Source organism: Pelobates fuscus, chromosome 6 (assembly GCF_036172605.1).
Source record: "Pelobates fuscus isolate aPelFus1 chromosome 6, aPelFus1.pri, whole genome shotgun sequence".
Classification (NCBI taxonomy): Eukaryota; Metazoa; Chordata; class Amphibia; order Anura; family Pelobatidae; genus Pelobates; species Pelobates fuscus.
The window spans coordinates 183682107-183701903 of record NC_086322.1 but is presented as its reverse complement, the minus strand read 5'-3'; the positions used below and the strand labels follow the sequence as shown (position 1 = coordinate 183701903).

General features: G+C 37.2%; 1 protein-coding gene across 1 annotated transcript in view; it reads right to left on the bottom strand.

The window, feature by feature from the left end:
- GUCY1B1 (guanylate cyclase 1 soluble subunit beta 1) overlaps positions 1–17023 on the bottom strand; it is a 97399-nt gene extending 80376 nt beyond the window's left edge. The window contains exons 1-2 of the mRNA XM_063458554.1: positions 16895–17023; positions 8214–8287 (exon numbers count right to left, since the gene is read on the bottom strand). Of these exons, the coding sequence (XP_063314624.1) occupies positions 8214–8287; positions 16895–16897 (77 nt within the window). The 5' untranslated portion in view covers positions 16898–17023. The remainder of the gene's footprint in view (positions 1–8213; positions 8288–16894) is intronic.
- Between the last annotated feature and the right edge of the window lie 2774 nt (positions 17024–19797).

Genomic DNA, 19797 nt, shown 5'->3' with positions numbered 1-19797 from the left:
CGCTTTTCTTTCGCCACTCTAAATTTTCTAGGTCAGCCCAGCCCCAGATGATACACCCCTTGTATTAAGCTCCAGTCTCCTATAGGGTCAGACTAGGAATAAAAAGCAGTGGAAATTTGTTTCATATCAGCCCTATGCAGTGCCGGCGCGTCCATAAGGCGGCTCAGCCGGCCGCCTTAGAGTTCGCTGGCTCTGGGGGCGCAATATTCCAGTGCCTGGCAGAAGGGAAGCGCTTCCTCCTACCAGGTCACCTTCTGAACCCCCCAGCATGGCGTGCGTCTGTGGTAGAATCAGAGACGGCGAGGGAGCTCTGATCTCCCTGCTCTGCTCCCTTGAGCGCCATTTGCTGATGACATTTGCTGAGAGATCAGAGCTCCCTTGCTGCCTCTGATTCTACCACAGCTGCACGCTTCCCAGCTGCCCCAGTGGATCCCAAGGACAGATCCACTCCAGGTAGGTAGGCTGGGTAGAAATTTTTTAATTATTAAAATATTAATAATTAGTGAGCATGTGAATGTTTGTGTGTCTGTGAGTGTATGTGTGTGCATGTAAGTGTATGAGTTTGTCTGTCAGTTTGCATGTGTCTGTCAGTGTTTGTGAGTGTCTGTCAACTCAGTGAGAGTATGTTTGTCATTGAGTCTGTGTGTGACTGTGAATGAGTGTCTGTCAGTGTTTGTGTGTCTGTCAGTGTGCATGTGTGTGCCTATCAATGAATGAGTATGTGTCTGTTAATGAATGAGTGTGTGTCAGATCAGTGTGTCTGTGTGTTTGTCATTGAGTGTGTGTGACTCTGAGTGTGCATACTGAGGAGCTCCTGTTTCCTGTACCTGGTTGGACTGACAGGAAATGCTCACTGACAGAGCATTTCCTATCAGTCTGGCTGGGTACAGAAAACTGAAGCTCCTGTACCGTGATCCGCTCTGCTCGGCCATGCTACAAAAGAGGTAGGAGGCACACCAGGAAGAGGAGGGGACCACTAAGGGGATGGGGGTGCACCAAGAGACAGAGAAGGGAGGGGTCCACTAAGAGAAGGGTAGGGAGAGAGGGGCTGTATGTGAAAGAAACACACAGCAGAGCTTGAGAAGGGGAAAAAGAGACACACAGGGAGACAACTGGGCTGGGGGTGAAAGAGTCCAACACAACGGAGCTGGGAAGAGCAAAATACACAAAGGGGCTGGGAGAGAAGGAGTCACACAAAGAGGCTGGGAGGAGTAAGACACACAAAATGTGGGAGAATGTAAGAGTCACACAAAGAGGGTTGTAAGAGATACACAAGGGAGGTGTAAGACACACAATGGGAAAAAAATAGGAGATAAGATACACTAAAGGGGGTAAGACATTTCAAAAGGGAATAAGAAATACAAAAGGGAGGTTAAGAGGCACACAGGCCCTGTCCCAATGACACATTTTGTTAGATAGTATGCTGATTTACAGGTGTAAAATGTAAATTTCTAATTATAATATGAAGGAGCATACTCCAATGATTTCAAATAAACCAAGCAACTGTTTAAGGTTTTTTGCAGATGTGCACAGAGCTGTGGAGTCAGTACACAAAACCTTTGACTCACACTCCTCAATATATGGTACCTGTGACTACTTTTATCATACTGTATACAGTAGTGGCCAACATTGTGTAATCCTTTTAGAAAAACTGTATTTCAAAAGATTGATGGCTTATAACATTAGTCTTTTTTTAGAATTGAGCAATAAAATTACACGTCACATGACTAGAAAGATAACTTCAGAATGTAATGCATAAAATGTGTTGAATCATCTATAATTCCAAAAAAAATTGCGATTCCTATCTCCCAAATAAAAAAAAAGAGATTTGGCTTAAAAAAAAAAAAATATTCGGGGGGATCGCAGCAGTCACATGTCTGTGGTGCTCTGCTGGTAAAGAGTGTGCTTTCCGATGTAAGAGCTGCAGAACAAGGGAGGTAGACCTTCACACAGTGCTCCACTGAAGATGGAGTCCAAAACTTATAAAAAGGCGAGACCGGATCGGCCTGGTTATTCTGCCGACATTGGGGATCTATTTCGGAGGCTGCATGGCGTGGGTATGCGAAACATGGCGGTGGACCTAGATGAGTTCTCTGACGTCTCAGAGGATCTCCCTCTACACAGCAGGGAGGACCTGAGTTTCTCCATAGGTCCAATTCCTCTAGCGCACACGTAAACTAATCTATGGAGCTGTTTATACTAATACACTACTCTGTATTTCTACTGACCTGTCAGTGTTAAACCTACACAAAACAAAACTAGTGCAGTATTCTTTACATTCCATATTGCATGTTTTGCACTAGAAAAATAAAGAATGCCAAAAAAAAAATATGTTAGTTGTTCTGCACAAGGGTGTCAAACAGTGCAGTGCACTATAGCCTCGGATCTTATTGTACCTATGTGCCAGCTCTCCCAAAAATATAGAGATACACAGTATTAAGGAGTAGAATCCTGTTAAAATAGATTGGCTTCAATAACCTGGAAAAGATCACGTGCCGAAGACTTCCGTTTTAGCTTGACAAAGACCTCTTGGCAGGTTGAAACGTTGCTTTTTTTTTTTGTACAATTAAATCTGCCTGCGGCTTGAACACCGTGAGTGCCTGAATATTTTCTTTTTGTTGCCTTCAGTTTTAGCTCTGGCAAATCACTGGCATATTTTTGCCATTTCAAGTGATTTCAATCACACAAAATCTGTGATTTTAAAATAGTGGTCTATATATATAACTACATGTGTTGCATTACATTCTGCATTACATTATCTTTCTAATGATATATAATTTTTTGGTATTTTCTAAAAAAAGACTGAAAGAGAAAAAAGACTGTTATGTGCTATCAAAACTTAAAAATACACATTTTCCAATAGGCTTACACAATGTTTATTAAAACAGCTAAAAAAAGAAATCGATCACTGTAGTACTTAAAATCTCAATTCTTTATTAACAAAATTTCAAACAGTAATACAACCTACAGTAAGCAAAAGTTTCAATCTATGTGCTAATAGCACAAACTTTGAGTTTCGTGCGATATGAACACTTTATCAAGACCATGCTCATATACATTTTAGGTGTCAAAAAAATAAATCTCCCAAAAAGTAGGTGTTGTTGACTAATACGCCGAATATAAAGTTGTTCATACATGGCCAAGACTACAATAAGGCCTTGGCCTAATAGTTTATAGATGCATGCAATGCCTTCACCCTTCTCATAACTCTTTATCACTTCCAACATATAGAATTTCTACAGTGCTTACCATCAGTGTTATCACTTCATTTAGTACATTCAGGATCAGGAACCATTATTATAAGTTTTTTACACATATTTTGGGAGAACAAGCAGTTGGCATTAATGCTTGCAGTATTTTATCATTCATATGGAAACACAGCTGACTGGCTGGAGAGATACATACCGTCAAGCACATACACTCCTATCTAGGAGCAAAAAGAGTCTATCAGCAAAAAGAGTAAACTACACACTGTTTTGTTTGTTTACATTTAAACTCTAATCATCTTATGAATCATACCACAAAAAACATTTAACAGTATACAGTAAATAAAACATCATTTATAATTTTATATGAAATGGGACGACTTCTTGACAAATACAGGACAGTTGTCACAGAGCAATCACCTACTCTCTAGATAGAATATAAGCTGGTTGGACCAGGGCCCTCAACACCCTCTGTCCTTGTGTGTTTAACTCGTCTTGTTACAAATTGTTGTTTGTTAGTCAACCCATTGTACAGCTCTGCGGAATTGAATTGCGCTTTATAAACAATAATAATAATACTTGCTGTCCTCACGGGAATGAGCATCTGACCAAGTACAGTTATTACAGAGCAAGCACATGTTGAATGCCAATAGGCTGGAGGTTTATGAACTGAAAACAGTATGTTCTTTTTCATTTTATTCACTATTTAACCACTTAAGGACCAAACTTCTGGAATAAAAGGGAATCATGACGTGTCAGGCACGTCATGTGTCATTAAGGGGTTAAAGGAACGCCCTAAGCATTACAGCTACTATAGTGCCCTGGTGCTCTCCCCGTGTAAGGGGCTGTGGTCCCTTTTGTGTGAATATTCATTAAACAGGTTCATGATTGTACTCAGTTGTAAAATGCTTTCTCTCTATCACATAATAAATCATGAGATCTGAATAATAACTAAATTTGAAACATATACTTATAGATTTAAGATACATAAATTAAATATACTTATAGACCACGTGGAGCAGAGACAGCAAAAATAAGTATAGAACATTTGTAAACATAACAGAAATTAAATTTCTTTCACGTTAATGCAGCAATAATATAAATCATCTCGAAAAAATAGAAACAGAGTTTTGCCATTATTGTTTTTCTATTGAAACTATCATGAGATAACTGAGCATTTTTCTGAGCAATATAACTGTAAAAGCAATATGAAAAACGTTTACAAAAGCAACATTTTTCTCTTACAGCATTTGCCCAACACTACATTCAAATAATTAACATTATATGTATATCATAAGTTAATCACAATTCGGTCTAATCGTCCTGAGCTAGTTTAGATATACCTTAATGACTAATGGACACAGTATTTTGCCTTTGCTCTCATTTCTGGCTACAATATAAAGGTAATGTCTAAAAAACTATGTTTGCTTGTTTGTTTGTTTTTCTGACAAAAGGGGCAATTTCCAACAGGTAGGATGTCATGGTACTACTCCCTCACTACTCGTCACAGCATCCAACAATTTATTAACCCCTGTCTCTTTATTACCGTATTTATCGGCGTATAACACGCACCAGCGTATAACATGCACCTCATTTTCAGAAGGAAATTCCAGGAAATTTCCCCCCTCCCATAGTATTCCCCCCCTCATCCCATAGTGTTCCCTCCCCCCTTTCCATAGTATTCTCCACCCCCTCCCATAGTATTCTCCACCCCCTCCCATAGTGTTCCCCCCCTCATCCCATAGGGTTCCCCCCCCCTTTCCATAGTATTCTCCCCCCTCCCATAGTATTCTCCACCCCTTCCCATAGTGTTCCCCCCCTCATCCCATAGTGTTCCCCCCCTTTCCATAGTATTCTTCCCCCCCTCCCATAGTGTCCCCCCCCTCCCATAGTGTCCCCTAGTGCACTTTCCCTCCCCTTGTCCCATAATTACTTACCTGTCTTGAAGCGTGGGCCGGCTTCACAGCGCGCACCGCGGTACTGGAACTTCAATTTCAGGTTCCGGTTTCCGGCAGGACTGAAAGGAAGTGTGCACACTTCCTTTCAGTCCCGCCGGAAACCGGAACCTGAAATTGAAGTTCCAGTACCGCAGTGTTCGCTGAACACCGGCCCACGCTTCAAGACAGGTAAGTAAATATGGTATATCGGTGTATAACACGCACACATCATTTCCCCCCTATTTTCAGGGAGAAAAAGTGCGTGTTATACGCCGTTAAATACGGTAGTTTTTTCATTCATCCATTCTCTAGTCTCTTTTTGTCATCTGTCCCAGTATTTCATAGGAGTAAATGTGTTTTCATGTGAATGCTTGTGTATATGTGTTCACATAATTTGATTAATATGTGTATGGAGTTCATACTGTGCGCCTATTTAAACTCACTCCTTTAAGAATTGCTATCATCTACCACCCCCTGTCATCCTAGGCTGTTTATTGAGCACTTTTCTTCCTGGCTACCTCACTTCCTCTCCTCCAGCATTCCTTCCCTTATACTTGGGGATTTCTATATCCCAATCAATAACCCCAACTGCACTGATGCATCTCGTCTGCTCTCTGAAACCTCCTCCTTGGGCCTCACATAATGGTCCAATTCAGCAACCCATACACCTGGAAACACTCTTGATCTCGCCTTAACCAACCTCTGTACTGCCTCTAATCTCTCCAATATTCATTTTCCTCTATTTGACCACCACCATCTGCTGACCTTTGACATCAGCACACCCAAGACCCAACTGACACCATCCTCGGCACATCAATATCACAGAAAACTCCAATGTCTTGACCAAGAGCACTTCTCCATTAACCTCCAAACTCTCCTTTTATCTACCTCAAACCTCACCTGCCCTTGCTCTGCAATCTCCTTCTACAATTCCACCCCTCCTTTCAACTAGACATCATGGCACCTCCTACACTTAAATGCAGCAAGCACCCCCAACTACAACCTTGGCACACCAAGCTGACTCGATACCTCCAAAAATGCTCCAGAACTGCTGGATTCAGGTAAGTAGCTGAAAGAGTTTTAACCCCCCCAGCGACATGGGATGGGGGGCGGGAGGGAGGGGTCAGTGCAGGATCCTGCAGTGCCAGGAAAACTTGTTTGTTTTCCTGGCACTGGAGAGTCGCTTTAGAGAGAAAAAGAGTTCTGCATATCGAAGAAAGGATTGTACCATTTAACCTTAATCCCCAGAGCCAGAGCTAGTCTGAAGCTCAATTTTTCATCATTAAATATACTTCACTTGGACTTTTCTGTTTTTGTTTTCAATAAAGTCCTGGTCATCTGGAAGTGCTATTCTGGATCGGAAGAGACACCCATGGAAGGTCGTTGCTGCTGTTTTAGCACGTTACAAACTTATTTCTATTAAAGGTGTAGTCTAAGTAAATGGGTAACGAACGCATCCTACTCCAAGAGTGTGCGTGACTTTGATCTGGATTAAAGGGTTAAAATTCACTATTTGTCTGCGCTAGATCAGAAATAATGATAGAAAAAACCTTAAAGGACACTATAGGCACCAAAACAACTGTAGTTTAATTAAGCAGTTTTTGTGTATAGATCATGCCCCTGCAATCTCACTGTCATTTAGGAGATAAATCACTTTGTTTATGCAGCCATAGTCACACCTCCTTACACTTCCTGTAAAGTTTCATCTAATGTTTACACTTTCTTTATTGCATAGTCTGTTTAATTTGGAGTTTATTATCTCTTGCACTGTTAATAAACTACTGGCCCTTGCATGAGTATCTTGTACATGATTAAAGTTCATATTACAGAATAGGAGATAAAACACTTCAAAAGTAAGTTAAAATCTGATTGAAAAGTAACTGGTTTTATGCTGACCCTGTCACTCACAGCCAGGGAAGGTATAGTGGCTAGGGCTGCATGGACAGAAACAAAAGTGATTTAACTCTTAAAAGGCAAAGAAGTGGCAAGTGAGACTTAAGAGGTATGATCTATACACAAAAACTGCTTCATTAAGATAAAGTTGTTTTGGTGACTAAAGTGTCCCTTTTACACCACCAACACTTAAATATAATAATATAAGAATTACTATTTTAACGCTGCCACCACCAAGACAATTAATAAATGGGGTGCCTTGGTACCCCCGGTAAATTAGAATTGAAACTCCCCAAATACAATTTAGCACAATATCTATGCAATTGCAAACAACTAATGTATTGGTCTCTTCAGGTAACGGGATTCTTTACCAGACAAAGGCATTACTTAATTAAAGAATATTTATTATGAACACACAAAGTCACAGTGCATACAAACAATACATTATAAAAAAATATTTAAACCAGCAACAGCTAACCCTCCCCCCCCCCAAAAAAAGAGAAATTAACAGAAGTCTTAAAATACTCACTACCAATGGGAACAATAGGTGACCTCACCCTTTTGTTATCAGATCAGCATCAATCCAAATAGAAACGTTTGATTTTATTATCCTTTTTGGGTATGCCACAGAAGTAGTTGAATTAATTCCATAAAGGCCATTGATGAATTTGTTGATATTTTCCATTCCTTAGCTATGTCATATGCCCTACTTATGACCTAATATAGCAAACTTCACATTTTTTTCCAAACGACTTATGTGGTGGTATACATATTTAGACTCTATTCAAAGATTGTGCTTGTCCATGCTAGATATGCACTACATGAGGTATGAATATTAATCTGTTGGTAATTATTAATGTTTCCTTTGGATATGATACTGGAACACAATGGTTAACATATTAAAGGACCCCCTATCTAACAGGGAATCTAGACATATGGCAAATCAGTTTATATTGAAAAAGACTCAGAGGCAACTTGTTGGATTAAAAATACTCTAATTTTAAATGTGACACTAAAGATACAAAGTGCCCCCTCATGGCAGTGACACTGAAGTTTCAAAACCTGGCTCTGGGGCCCTAGAACTATAAGTGAAACCAAAGTTCTGAGACTAATGGTCAAACTGTGAGAGTTTCCAGACATCCACTTAACAAATATAAAAGTATATGATTTTACTTACTTTATATCTTCCCATATTTCAGGACCATAGTTTCTTATTACTAGAAGCTCCAACGCATGGTTCACAAATCCATACTAAAAAGAGAGAAAATAAAAGTGAATTATAATTTTTAAAAGGCAAGGCACTTAATGCAATTTTTTGAGAGATTTTGTAAATAACTTTTTTCAATTTTTTTTATTTTTTTCCATATTATACAAAAATATGACATTACAATGACAATAAAAATATTAATGATGTAAAACTGTATCTTATTATTCCAAATATTAATGCAGACTCATACAAACTTACACATAAACAAACAATTCTATAGCTTAACGGTGGCAGCACTGGAAAATAGGAATTAATTATTATTGGGTAGAGGCCAGGGTTTCTTTTTCTTATTTCCTTTCCTTTTCTCTCTATTTTCCCCTTCCTTTTCTTTCCCTCTCTCTTTATCTTTCCCTTTTCTCTCCCTTTTTCTTTCTAGCTTATCTTTCTTTCTCGGGGTCTCTTAACTCCCGTAATTATTTATTCAGAATTATTATCTTAATATCTCTTTTATTTCATTTATCATAATGATTACAACTTCATGAAACAATTATATATTCCTTTCTATATCAAGCTGGCATTCTTGCTTAATTATAGTATGAAGTGAAAACGTATCTTGTTATTGCATCCAATGAATTACACATACTTTTATCTATCATGCCAGATCTTCAACCTGGCTAGACAATTATAGAAAAAAGAGTTAACAGAACAACTAAAAGTATTAATTAATATCCATGCCCTTTCTACCCCTTTTTGACCTTTCAAGGGTGAATTATATGATTATTAAGAACTGTTATCCAATTATCCCATATTTTATATTTTTTGTAATTAATACAGAAATTTTAGGCGATTGTCTGCTCCATTCTACATTGGAGTAGTACTCTCTCTCTAATTATTGGGCATTCCCACCAGATATGTATTCCATCTGCCCTATCATGTTCGCATCTCCAACATTTATAATTATTTTGAGGGTACATCTTACTCTGTCTCCAGGGTTCTATGTACCATCTATTAATTATTTTATATTGAGTCTCCATTATATTCAAACAATGCAGTGGAGAGTATGTCGATTGAATAGCAGTGTACCAGTCTTTTGTTTCTATCAGTATTTTTAAATCTGTTGCCCATTTTTCTTTAGTTTTGGGGCATTTATTTACTTTTAAGTCAGTCATCACTTTGATACATTTTGATAATAGCTTTAAATCGTTCCCCTGTTCAATAACATTGTTTAATATTTCTAATGGACTAGTTAATTTGCCCTTTTATATTGTTGATTTGAAAAAGCTTTTAATTCTTATGTAGTTAAACTTCTCCTGGTCTGGAATCTTGTATCGGAGTTGCAAATCTCTAAATGTTATAGATCCATCTTCCTGCCAGATCATTGAGATCTTTGTAACCCCTAACTGTATCCACTTTGTTACATCTAAATTTTCCATCAAATGCGTCAAATAGGAAGTAGGCCATGCTGGTAAAATCATATTCTTTAAGTTTGACTGTTTCTTAAAAAGGTTCCAGTTAGTTAACATATTTTGTATAATCGGGTTATCTATAGGACTCTCTTTCTGTATATTATTATATCTGCTGCATTTATTTGACCACAGATAATTGATCAATTTCATTGGCTGAGCTATCGTCGCCTCTTCCATCTCATACCATCCCTGGGATTTGTATTGGTCTAAATGCATCAGTAAAGAGGCTCTATGATAAAGTTCTATGTTGGGGAAGTCAGTCTCTCCATATTTCTTATTTAATTCTAATACCTCTCTACTTATTCTAGGTTTTTTAGTTAGCCAGATACATTTGGAAAATTATAATTGTTTTGTAAATAACTATACTGAAGATTTTAGTATTTTATGTATTGCTGCCACAATAAACCGCTATAAGAGCTATAAGGAAAGGGTTTACATTCTTGGATTTTCTGTACAGAGCCTAAGTTTAAATGTGTGCATCGGAGTCAACAAATGGGCGGGACCCAACTTTAATCTTAGTACTACCCTAACAGAGTACGAGATACAGGACAGATGCATAAGCTTTGTCCTTAAGGACTTTAAGTTTTGAACAAAAAAAACCCCCAAAACTGGGATTTGCGCTATGTTTGTTCAACTGCAATGTAAGAGCTTCTCTTTAAATTCCACCATACATATTATATTTAGATTTTAAAAGGATATAAATTATTCAAATATTATGCTGTAATGAGGTTAATTTTAATTCCTGAACTTCCGTATAGTCTCTAAGGCACCAATCTCGTAAATTTCAATGTGTAAAATATGAAAAGAGGAAAGCCCTTCATTTGACCCTGTAACTTTACAAAACCCTGTAAACCTGTACACAGGGGGTACTGTTGTACTCGGTAGACATCGGGAACACAAATATGTGCATTTTGTTGCGGTAAAATCTAACAATATTATGACATTCACAGTTCAAATGCCATGCATAAGTAATAAAATAACATTTCTTAATTTCTGAAACTTTTTAAAGATTGTATTCATATTAAATTGTGTTTCATATATAAATATTTGATGTAAAATGAAAACCCTCTATCTCCTGAACAATATTATATATAATAAATGTAAGTGCCCTTAATATGGAAGAGGTACATTATGATTGAACAGGTATATAGCTCAAATTCCAGGCTTTATTTTGATTTTGTTTTGATCAGAAAGTACAATTGCCTTGGTTCTTAAGGGGTTAAATCACTTTTGTTTTGTTGGTGTAACCCTAGCCACACCTCCCCTGGCTGTGACTCATCATCCATGAATCAACATGGCTTTATTTTCAATTAGATCTTACAACCCAGTGGGTTTATTTTACAAATTATAATCTCATGCTCAGGTATTTTACCTTTTTTGTCTATTTTAACATTTGTTTGTTTGTTGTTAACCTTTATCCTACTGTGTCTGACCACTGTACGGAGTCTGTGTTTAGTCTCATCAGAGGGTTCTCTCTGATAAACCTTACCTGTGAATCTTTCTGTCTCTCACTATGTTTGTTTGATTTCAAAAAAATTAAATTTCAGTGATGATCGCAGTTTTTATATTGTGATCAGCCAGTCCTATTTATTTTTTTGGGGTGCGGTGTACTTTTTTTGTGTGAAATTGGGACTTTGGAGGTGGGTTGAGTGAGTTAATGTAAGGTGGTAGATAATCAGAAGAAAAATACAAAACATATTCTTCTATTACATTATGACATGTTATACCGTGGAAGATGCTTATGCAATTCTAATGCGTGAATCAGAGAGTGACACATTTGATATAGCAGATAGTGACATTCGTACAGCCTCTGATATAGCCTGGGTTGTCTACTTTTGAAAATGGTATTCAATGATGGTAGAAATGATAGGTGACCTAGTCCTAGGAAATCAATTTGTCATATTTCCACGTATAAAGACTGAAACGGGTAGGGCCCATATATAGACTTGTAATTTAAAAAAAAAAAAAAATACATAAAACTTGCAAATGAGTGGCATTATTGTTCTTACAATGACTGGGGCCGATATTTGACAGTGTAACCAGAGATGTGGAGTTGGTGCACAAAACCTTTGACTGCAACGCTGATTCTTCAATTTATGGTACATATAATTCTGACTCCATATATTATATTACTGTCACAATTCTATGTATTGTTCCTAGTTTTCTGATCTCTTCAGTCTAGCTCTGTACCTCACAGTGCCGATACCTTTCTGTTATAGGCTGCTGCACCCAGACTGAAGAGATCTGACTCTGTCCCTAGCTGGCCCAACCGTGTAATTTTCTTACTATGTAGCTCTAACAATACGCCTCTATTAGTGCTGAACGGACTTGCAAACACCCAGGCGCCAGGACAAATTTCCAAGTCACCATGGCAACCCGGTGTCTTGGATTTGTTGAGCCCTAGCTCATTGTGGGCAATTGTCTGGTTCCTTATTAATATGATAACTGTTTTCACCAGTAATAATTATGTTGGGATCTATTTTTCCCAAACCATGCATTAAGAACTCATTGTTCCTGTTTTTTCTTATGCTATAACTGTGTTGTTGACCTCTAAATCAACTTACAAGATATTCTCATATTCTGCACTGCCATAAAAAAAATCTATATATTGAATAGAGATGTGATTACTGGACAATTAACTTGAAATAGTTCAGAATTTATAGTAGGGATCAACAGATGTAATTTTATCAGAGCAGATGCTGATACAGGTAATTGGTCACGTTTTGAGCTGCTTGCCTATAACCGGCGCTGATAATTTGTACACTTAAAATTTTGAAAAAGTAACACAATTTGAAGGCCGATTCCAATTATCTGTAAAATGCAGAATATTGTCTCTAATAATCTGCAAAACCGATTATTCGTCTATCCCTATGTTATAGCCAATTAGGATGAAAATAAAAATCTCAGCAGAATGAATTCCTTCAAATACATCAGTGTATATATGTATTTGTTTGCTGTTTCTATTAACTTTGAGGCCACAAACAACCACAAGGACCACGTAAATACTTCTTGACCAAAACCCTACCAGTGCTATGGCTGGCCATGCCTACATGTCAAGCAAGGCAGCAAATGAAATTCTATTACAAAGACCTCTTTATTCATATTTATGTCTCTTGCTACCCTAAGTTTCAGACATTTGTAATCTTCAAATTTGTTTAGCACGAGCCAACAGAAAATATACCTATGCCCCCCCCTTTTTTTTTTTAGTTTAGATGTATTGTCATGACCTTATCACAAATATGGAGTGTAAACTAATCAGAAATATTTTAAAACATTGTTCTTTTCTTCATCAGTGTAAGCTATAGGTTGATGAAGGCTGTGCATGGTCAAAACACATCTGTTATGTTTAGATACCTATTATTTCTCACTCAATTAAACCAAATGTTTGATAATAATAAACCAAATGTTTGACAAATAAGCATTTATAACTACAACTTGCTGTAGTGATTAACTTGCCTACAACCCCCCATCAGTCATCTCAAGAAGATCAAGATGACGGACTTATTGTCTGACTCACCCCCAACGATAGACATCCACCTCTGTTAAGGAACAGAAAAAAGTGGAGCCTCTGATTCAACCATAAGGTAATCGTGTATTACCAACCTGAATCTTTGTTAGCCACTAAAAAGGATCTTAACACAATGATGGCTGATCTCAAGGCTTTTCTTGTGTCCAAAATGGCAAAGATAAAAGAAGAGCTAAGTACGTTATCAGGATGAATAACAGCCACAGAAGAAGATATGCATGGCTTGGGATTTAAACAGGACAAAGCTGCAGCCCAAATGCAGGAGATCACCAACACATGCACATTGCTGAGGTGGCACAGCTGGAAGACAATGCAAGACAGTGCAACTTGAAAGTATGAGGGATCCCTGACTCCATAGACTCTAACTAATTGCCACAATTTATCAGGTGTTTATTTTCCACCATGCCACATAAGCAGGCCAAAGGAACTATCACTAGATGGAATCTACCGCATACCTGGGCAACCTACCAACAAATGGTCTCTACCCAGGGATGTTATTATGTGCTTTTGGCCACATACTGATTAAGAACTCTTTCCGACAACAGTTAAAGTGTAAACGTAATTTTGGAACAACACTCATTGTGTTTTTTTCACGACCTCAGCCGACCGACACTTCAATGGAGAGCATTCCTCAAATAAGTGAAAACTCAGGTACGAAAATCTGATATTCTGTATAAGTGGGGGACTCCGTGGGCTCTCGTGGATGACCAATATGGCCACTGTTGTAAGCTTATGTCAATGCAAAATGCCACCTCATTTCTGCCCCTACCACAGTTCAGACAAGTGGCAGACCTACACACCAATAGGATATGGATAATATCACAATATTCACACCTAAGGGCTCCTCTGCCTGAGGCTGAGCAGATCTTGGAGAAACTTCGGCACAGTCAGAATGCTATTGTCTGTGTTTATGTCCAGGTTTCAATGCATGTTTGTTTTAGTTTCTGATGATTTACAAATGTTTATTTTCGTAGGAATATATAATCTTCATAGGCTTTATGAGCTCTGTAGGGCTATGCCATAGTATTGATCCTTCCCCTCCCCATGCTTTAGGGGTTCATGATAAAGTGATGCTGGGATTTCTCATTATGATCAACACACAGCCTATTATGATAATCAGTTATTACTAGTAACTGTTTTTACTAGTTTATAATTCGTTTCTTTTCCTGTGTATATGAGTGTCTACTAGAGAATTTAGTACCAGTGATTATCTCATGCTCTGCACTAGACTTCATAGACTCTACAATGTTGCTATAACTATTTTAAAATGGTGCAGTATGCCAAACGTGCTGAAAATGTTTACATATCTGTTACTTTTGTTTTTGATGTCATGTCTTTACCTGTCAATGTTATCATGTACACAAAAATACACTACAAAAATAAAGAAATTAAAAAAACCCTTAGTGGTTAGGTTTTTTTGAAATGCTTTTTAAAAAAACTTTTGGCATTTGATTTTAAAATACAAACTAAGAATGAAGTAAAACAATTATACCAAAGCTATACGAGCTTTTATGATTTTCAAGCAGTTTGGCAAACTGAGGGGAACCTGTATCATTTTGTTGATAGAGATAAAGTAGGTCTGTCAATAAAAATAAACTTTATCTAGTCTGTCTCTATAAAATTCTCTGTGTCTAAATCATTTTCTTTTCCATGAGAGCTCTAATTTTTCATAAAATAAATAAGGGAAAATAAGGAAGTTTTTCTTATGTATAGCAGTCAAGTTGACAAAACTTGACAACGGAAAGATGTTAAGCAAGGTGCCATTTCAGATGCCATCAAATTTACCCACAATCCATCAGTAAAATCAATCCCATAAAAGGGCAACCTGCAGACATCATGGGCAGAAGAAAACAAAATATATGCACCTTTATATTGAGTAAGAAAACATAATATATATAAAAGTAGGCAAGAGTAAAGATGGCGGAGAGTATACGTATTAGGACACTGAGGACATAAGAAAGAAAATGACAGGGCTGCTATAAAAGTGATTAGCCAAATCATGCTTACCTGTACATATTTTGGGTGAAACTTCCTCACATGAAATCAAAACCTAAGGGGTGGGCTTTAGATGTCAGGGGAACCTTTCAGTTTTTGTTAACCATTTGAAAATGGTTTGAGAAAAAAACAGAGGGACCCTTATGTGCAAGAGCAATTTGGGGCAAAGTCTGAAATAGAGCAAACTAAGCAAGGTCGATCTATTGGTGATTAGAGATGCCCTCAAATTTGTTATGGATACATCTATTACTGTGTGTCAAGTAAACAACACTTTTGGACATATTACAGCAACAGAACAATGGAAGACTTTATGTGTTGCTAAAAACAGAGACAAGCAAAGTACTAAAAGTTGCTCAATCGTCATATAAATCAAAAGGATGTTCATGGAAATTCCACTGCTTTCTATGGTGATTTTTGCAGTTTAAAAAAAACAACAAAAAAAAACTTTGTTTCATTTTTCCACTAGCGATACTTTTAATGATCTCTCCCACTGAGAGTGTATATTACATTGTTCCTTAAATAGAAACGTCATTGGGTGAATGAGCTGAAGCATTTATATTATATAAAATACTATTATCTTTTTTTCATATACGGATTTGAAGATGTGTGGGATGCACCTACAGAGAAAACATTTCTTTTCATATTCTGAAGGGCTAAAATAAAAACATTTTTTAAAGTTTACAGTTAAACTGGGAAACACTGTATATAAATATTTACATTTATATCTATGTAAACTATTGCAAAATGGATTAAAAGAAAGAAACAAAGTGCAGAAAGTCCAGATATAAACATAGTGTGCATGTCTCTTTTGGTGTTAAATTTAAGAAAAACACTGAACAATCTATCACTGTTGTGAGTTAAGATACCCTTACATATTATACATGCAATAAATACTTTACACAGATATTACAATTATAATTATTACAGCCTATGTATTTTTTTTGTTAAATAATAATTGAATTGTAGTTTTGTATTAGAATGCAAAAAAGATTGACGCAGATTTTACTCATTGTATGGCCTTCTCCTATCAAATACCTACAGATTATGTCCATAGGAACCCAGCTGCCTTTATTTAGTATGCCTGTGAGACGTTTTACTAAATATGTGTATTTACAGACACAGACATTTATTTCTATTACAGTTTCCATTAAATTGAATTGCCACAAACAAACAAACAAAAAAAATCATTATTTATTATTAATACCTAGATTTCTCATTTTAGGGGCTGCAATCTAAGGGCATGTGGTTTTTTTTTTTTTTTTTACTGTAACATGGGAGCGCTATAATGAAGAATGCAAAAGGATAAGGAAACCACTACTGATTTAGGAAACATTGAAATGGTGGAACAGACATAAAAAATACCGTTAGAAACATAAAACGGAGGTGGTACACAGCATATGTTAATATAGGCTTTAAGAACGACCTATATATCACATTAAGCTTACACGCATGAATTTTCCATATGCACCATGAAGCATGTGAAACATGTACTATTGTATACACAGAAAATATATTAGGCTGCGTAGCTATTTATATAAATAATATGAAGCTGAAGACTATCATCGTTAAGAGCTATACTAACACCACTTTGGAGGGAAGCTCTAGCTCTCTATGTACATAGCATCAAATATGCATGAGAAAAAAAAACATACGAAAACACGTACCATTATTCCTGGGGAGTCTCCTTCTAAATTCTAAAAATAAAAAAGAAAATGGAACGTAAAGAGTTACTTAGTGACAGCTTCGGCGGCTCTAATGAAGCTTAGCAATGCAGAAGAGCAGCCTCGGCTACACAGCACTGCCCCCTTTTGATAGGCAATGGACCCCAGCCAATCCCAGGCCAGATAAGTGGGGATTTTATTCGCCCCCTTTTGTGTTTGACGTCTGTGTAATCAGCAGAGGATGCCTTAAATGACAATGAGCTCTGCAGAGGAAGCCGGTATCATCTTGTCGTCTTCTGGTTGCTGCAGCAACAGTAAAAGTCATTTTTACAAGAGTAGGAAAATGGACAAATATCAGCAATTCTGCAGAATTTTGTAAAGGTGACGTAAAGGCTATGTTTGTGATTAAAAAATAATCGGTTGGAAGGAGAAAACGCATTCAGGAGTAATGCATACACAGACACAAAAATAAATACATTTTAAAAATGTATACGTTTGACTTCCATAAGGAAGCATATTATTATTATTATTATTATTATTATTATTATTTTATTATTATTATTATTATTATTATTATTATTATTCAGGAGTGATAGGGAAAGAGGTAACTGTTTCAGTATGGCCATGTTGATTACGTTGGAATTTATATTAAAATCCAACCAGAAGATAGATATGGGAAACATTAGGGACTAAATGCTATCAGATATTATTTGCAATGTTTGATAGGAACATGCATGATGCACATTAGATGGCAATAACCAGACTGCCCTATCAAAGTGGACATGTCTGGTTTCTTGCAAATAAAAATACATAAAATAACCGTAATTTAATACAAAGCCTTTTTTTTTTTTTAATTACATGTGAAAACAAATAATATTCTGAAGAAGATTCCACTCTAATTAAATTCCAAGGTGGGGATTATACTGCCCAGTACAGTTTCCTGTTGAGAATTGTAGTGGCGTCACTTGGGTTTGTTTTACCTAATGCGGTAAGTTTTGTACCGGACCTTATCCACAAGGGTACTTATGTTAGAGTGAACCTGTCTAACAGGTTTACTTTAAGTAAAACTGTTTTTAATATAACATATATATTTATATTAAAGTTTATTATAAATATTATGTATATTCAAGGGATGGCACACATTTAACACATACTCTGAGACACACACAATCACTTACACACTTTCTCTCACTAACACATACTCTCTCATTGACATATACACATAATGTCACGTACACACTCTCGCATCACTCCAGTTTACACAGTCACAATTTATTTACACACACAAACATACATTTTAGAGATATTTTTAGTCGCACTCACACACACTTACTGACACACACAGATGCACAATCTCGATATGATACACACACTCTTTCAATGACACAGAAACTCACTGACACACACTCTCAATGACACAAACTTGTTGATACATACAATTACTGACCCACATGCACACCGACACACACACACACACTGACACATTTTAACTTTTCATTACCTAATTACTTTTTACAGTACCCCACTATGGGGTACTATCAGAAGACCCTGTGGTTTCTGTGTCTAGCTATTCCTTTTGTCTTCTCCAACAGCATTTCAACAACTGGAATGATTAATATTCTGGTGGCCGTCAGCAAAACAGTGATCATAGCAAGGGTTGTTGCTGCCCCCTTGCATTTTCACTTCTTCCTGGCACTGGACCCTAGCCCCCCACCCATGACATATAAGTGTGCTTATGGGTAACCATATAGCAAAATAAAGCATCCCATAGGGAAATCTCTAAGTCCTCTGGCCCTCACTTAATGGCATCCTTACTACTCTCCCCCTATGTTCTGAGCAGCTGATTGTCAGGGCAGAGGGAGAGAGAGCTTAGAAGGAGATCGCTATACCAGGGGCTAACTCACCCTGTACACCAGCCATAGGCAGAAATATTCCACCCTCTCTGATGGTGACACCCTGTGCGGTCTTCACAGCCCGCACTACCCTAGCAATGCCGCTGAGCATTGTACTGTTCTATAAAATGCGAGTTTAATCGAATCATCCATATATTAAATTAATAAAGTTAAAATAAATACTATACCATATTGCTTCCATCTGATGTTTTGTGTCTTTGGTATATCAGGATTGACCACTCTTTACTTGTTACCTACTAATATTTAAAAAAAAAAAATCAATCAAACCTTATATGCCATTTTTTATTACTTATTTGGCATTATACAAAACATTGTCTTATTTACGATAATTTGCATGCAGAGTTCTGTACGATGTGAGTAATGTAATTTGTGATCTAATGTAATTAAGGAGTGATTGAGGTTGTATGGTTGCTGTACATTGGTATGGTGGCAATAAGAAAAATAGCTACTCGGGACCCCCAATGGGTTGACCAGGTGCTTCCTGGGGCAGTGCTGCACAGTGTGCATGGAGACACTGAACTTTCCTCATAGACATGCATTGATTCAATGCATCTCTATGGAGAGATGCTGATTGACCAGAGCAGCATTTGGCTCTGTCCCCTGGCCACCCTCTGTGGCTGACCTCATCAGAATTGACAATCTCTGACAATCCAATGATTTCCTATGGAGACCGATCGGTGGCAGAGCCAGCACCACCAGACTGGCATAAAGGTATAATTTTACTTTATTTAGGGGGCAGATTGTTAGATCTTATTTTTACCACAATAGTGTCAGGATTACATGTTTGTGTTCCTGACCCTATAGTGTTCCTTTAATGACGATAATAGTAATGATGAAGAGGAGCTGTGTTGAACTACTTTTCTTCTGGTGCACCTGTTATTGGGAGCAAGTCCATATTTTCCTCTTAGTATCTCATCCAAAAATTAATGGGGAGAGAGTATGGGGCCTATATCAAGGGGTTAAAACTGGTTCTCCATTATGGGTCTCACTGTG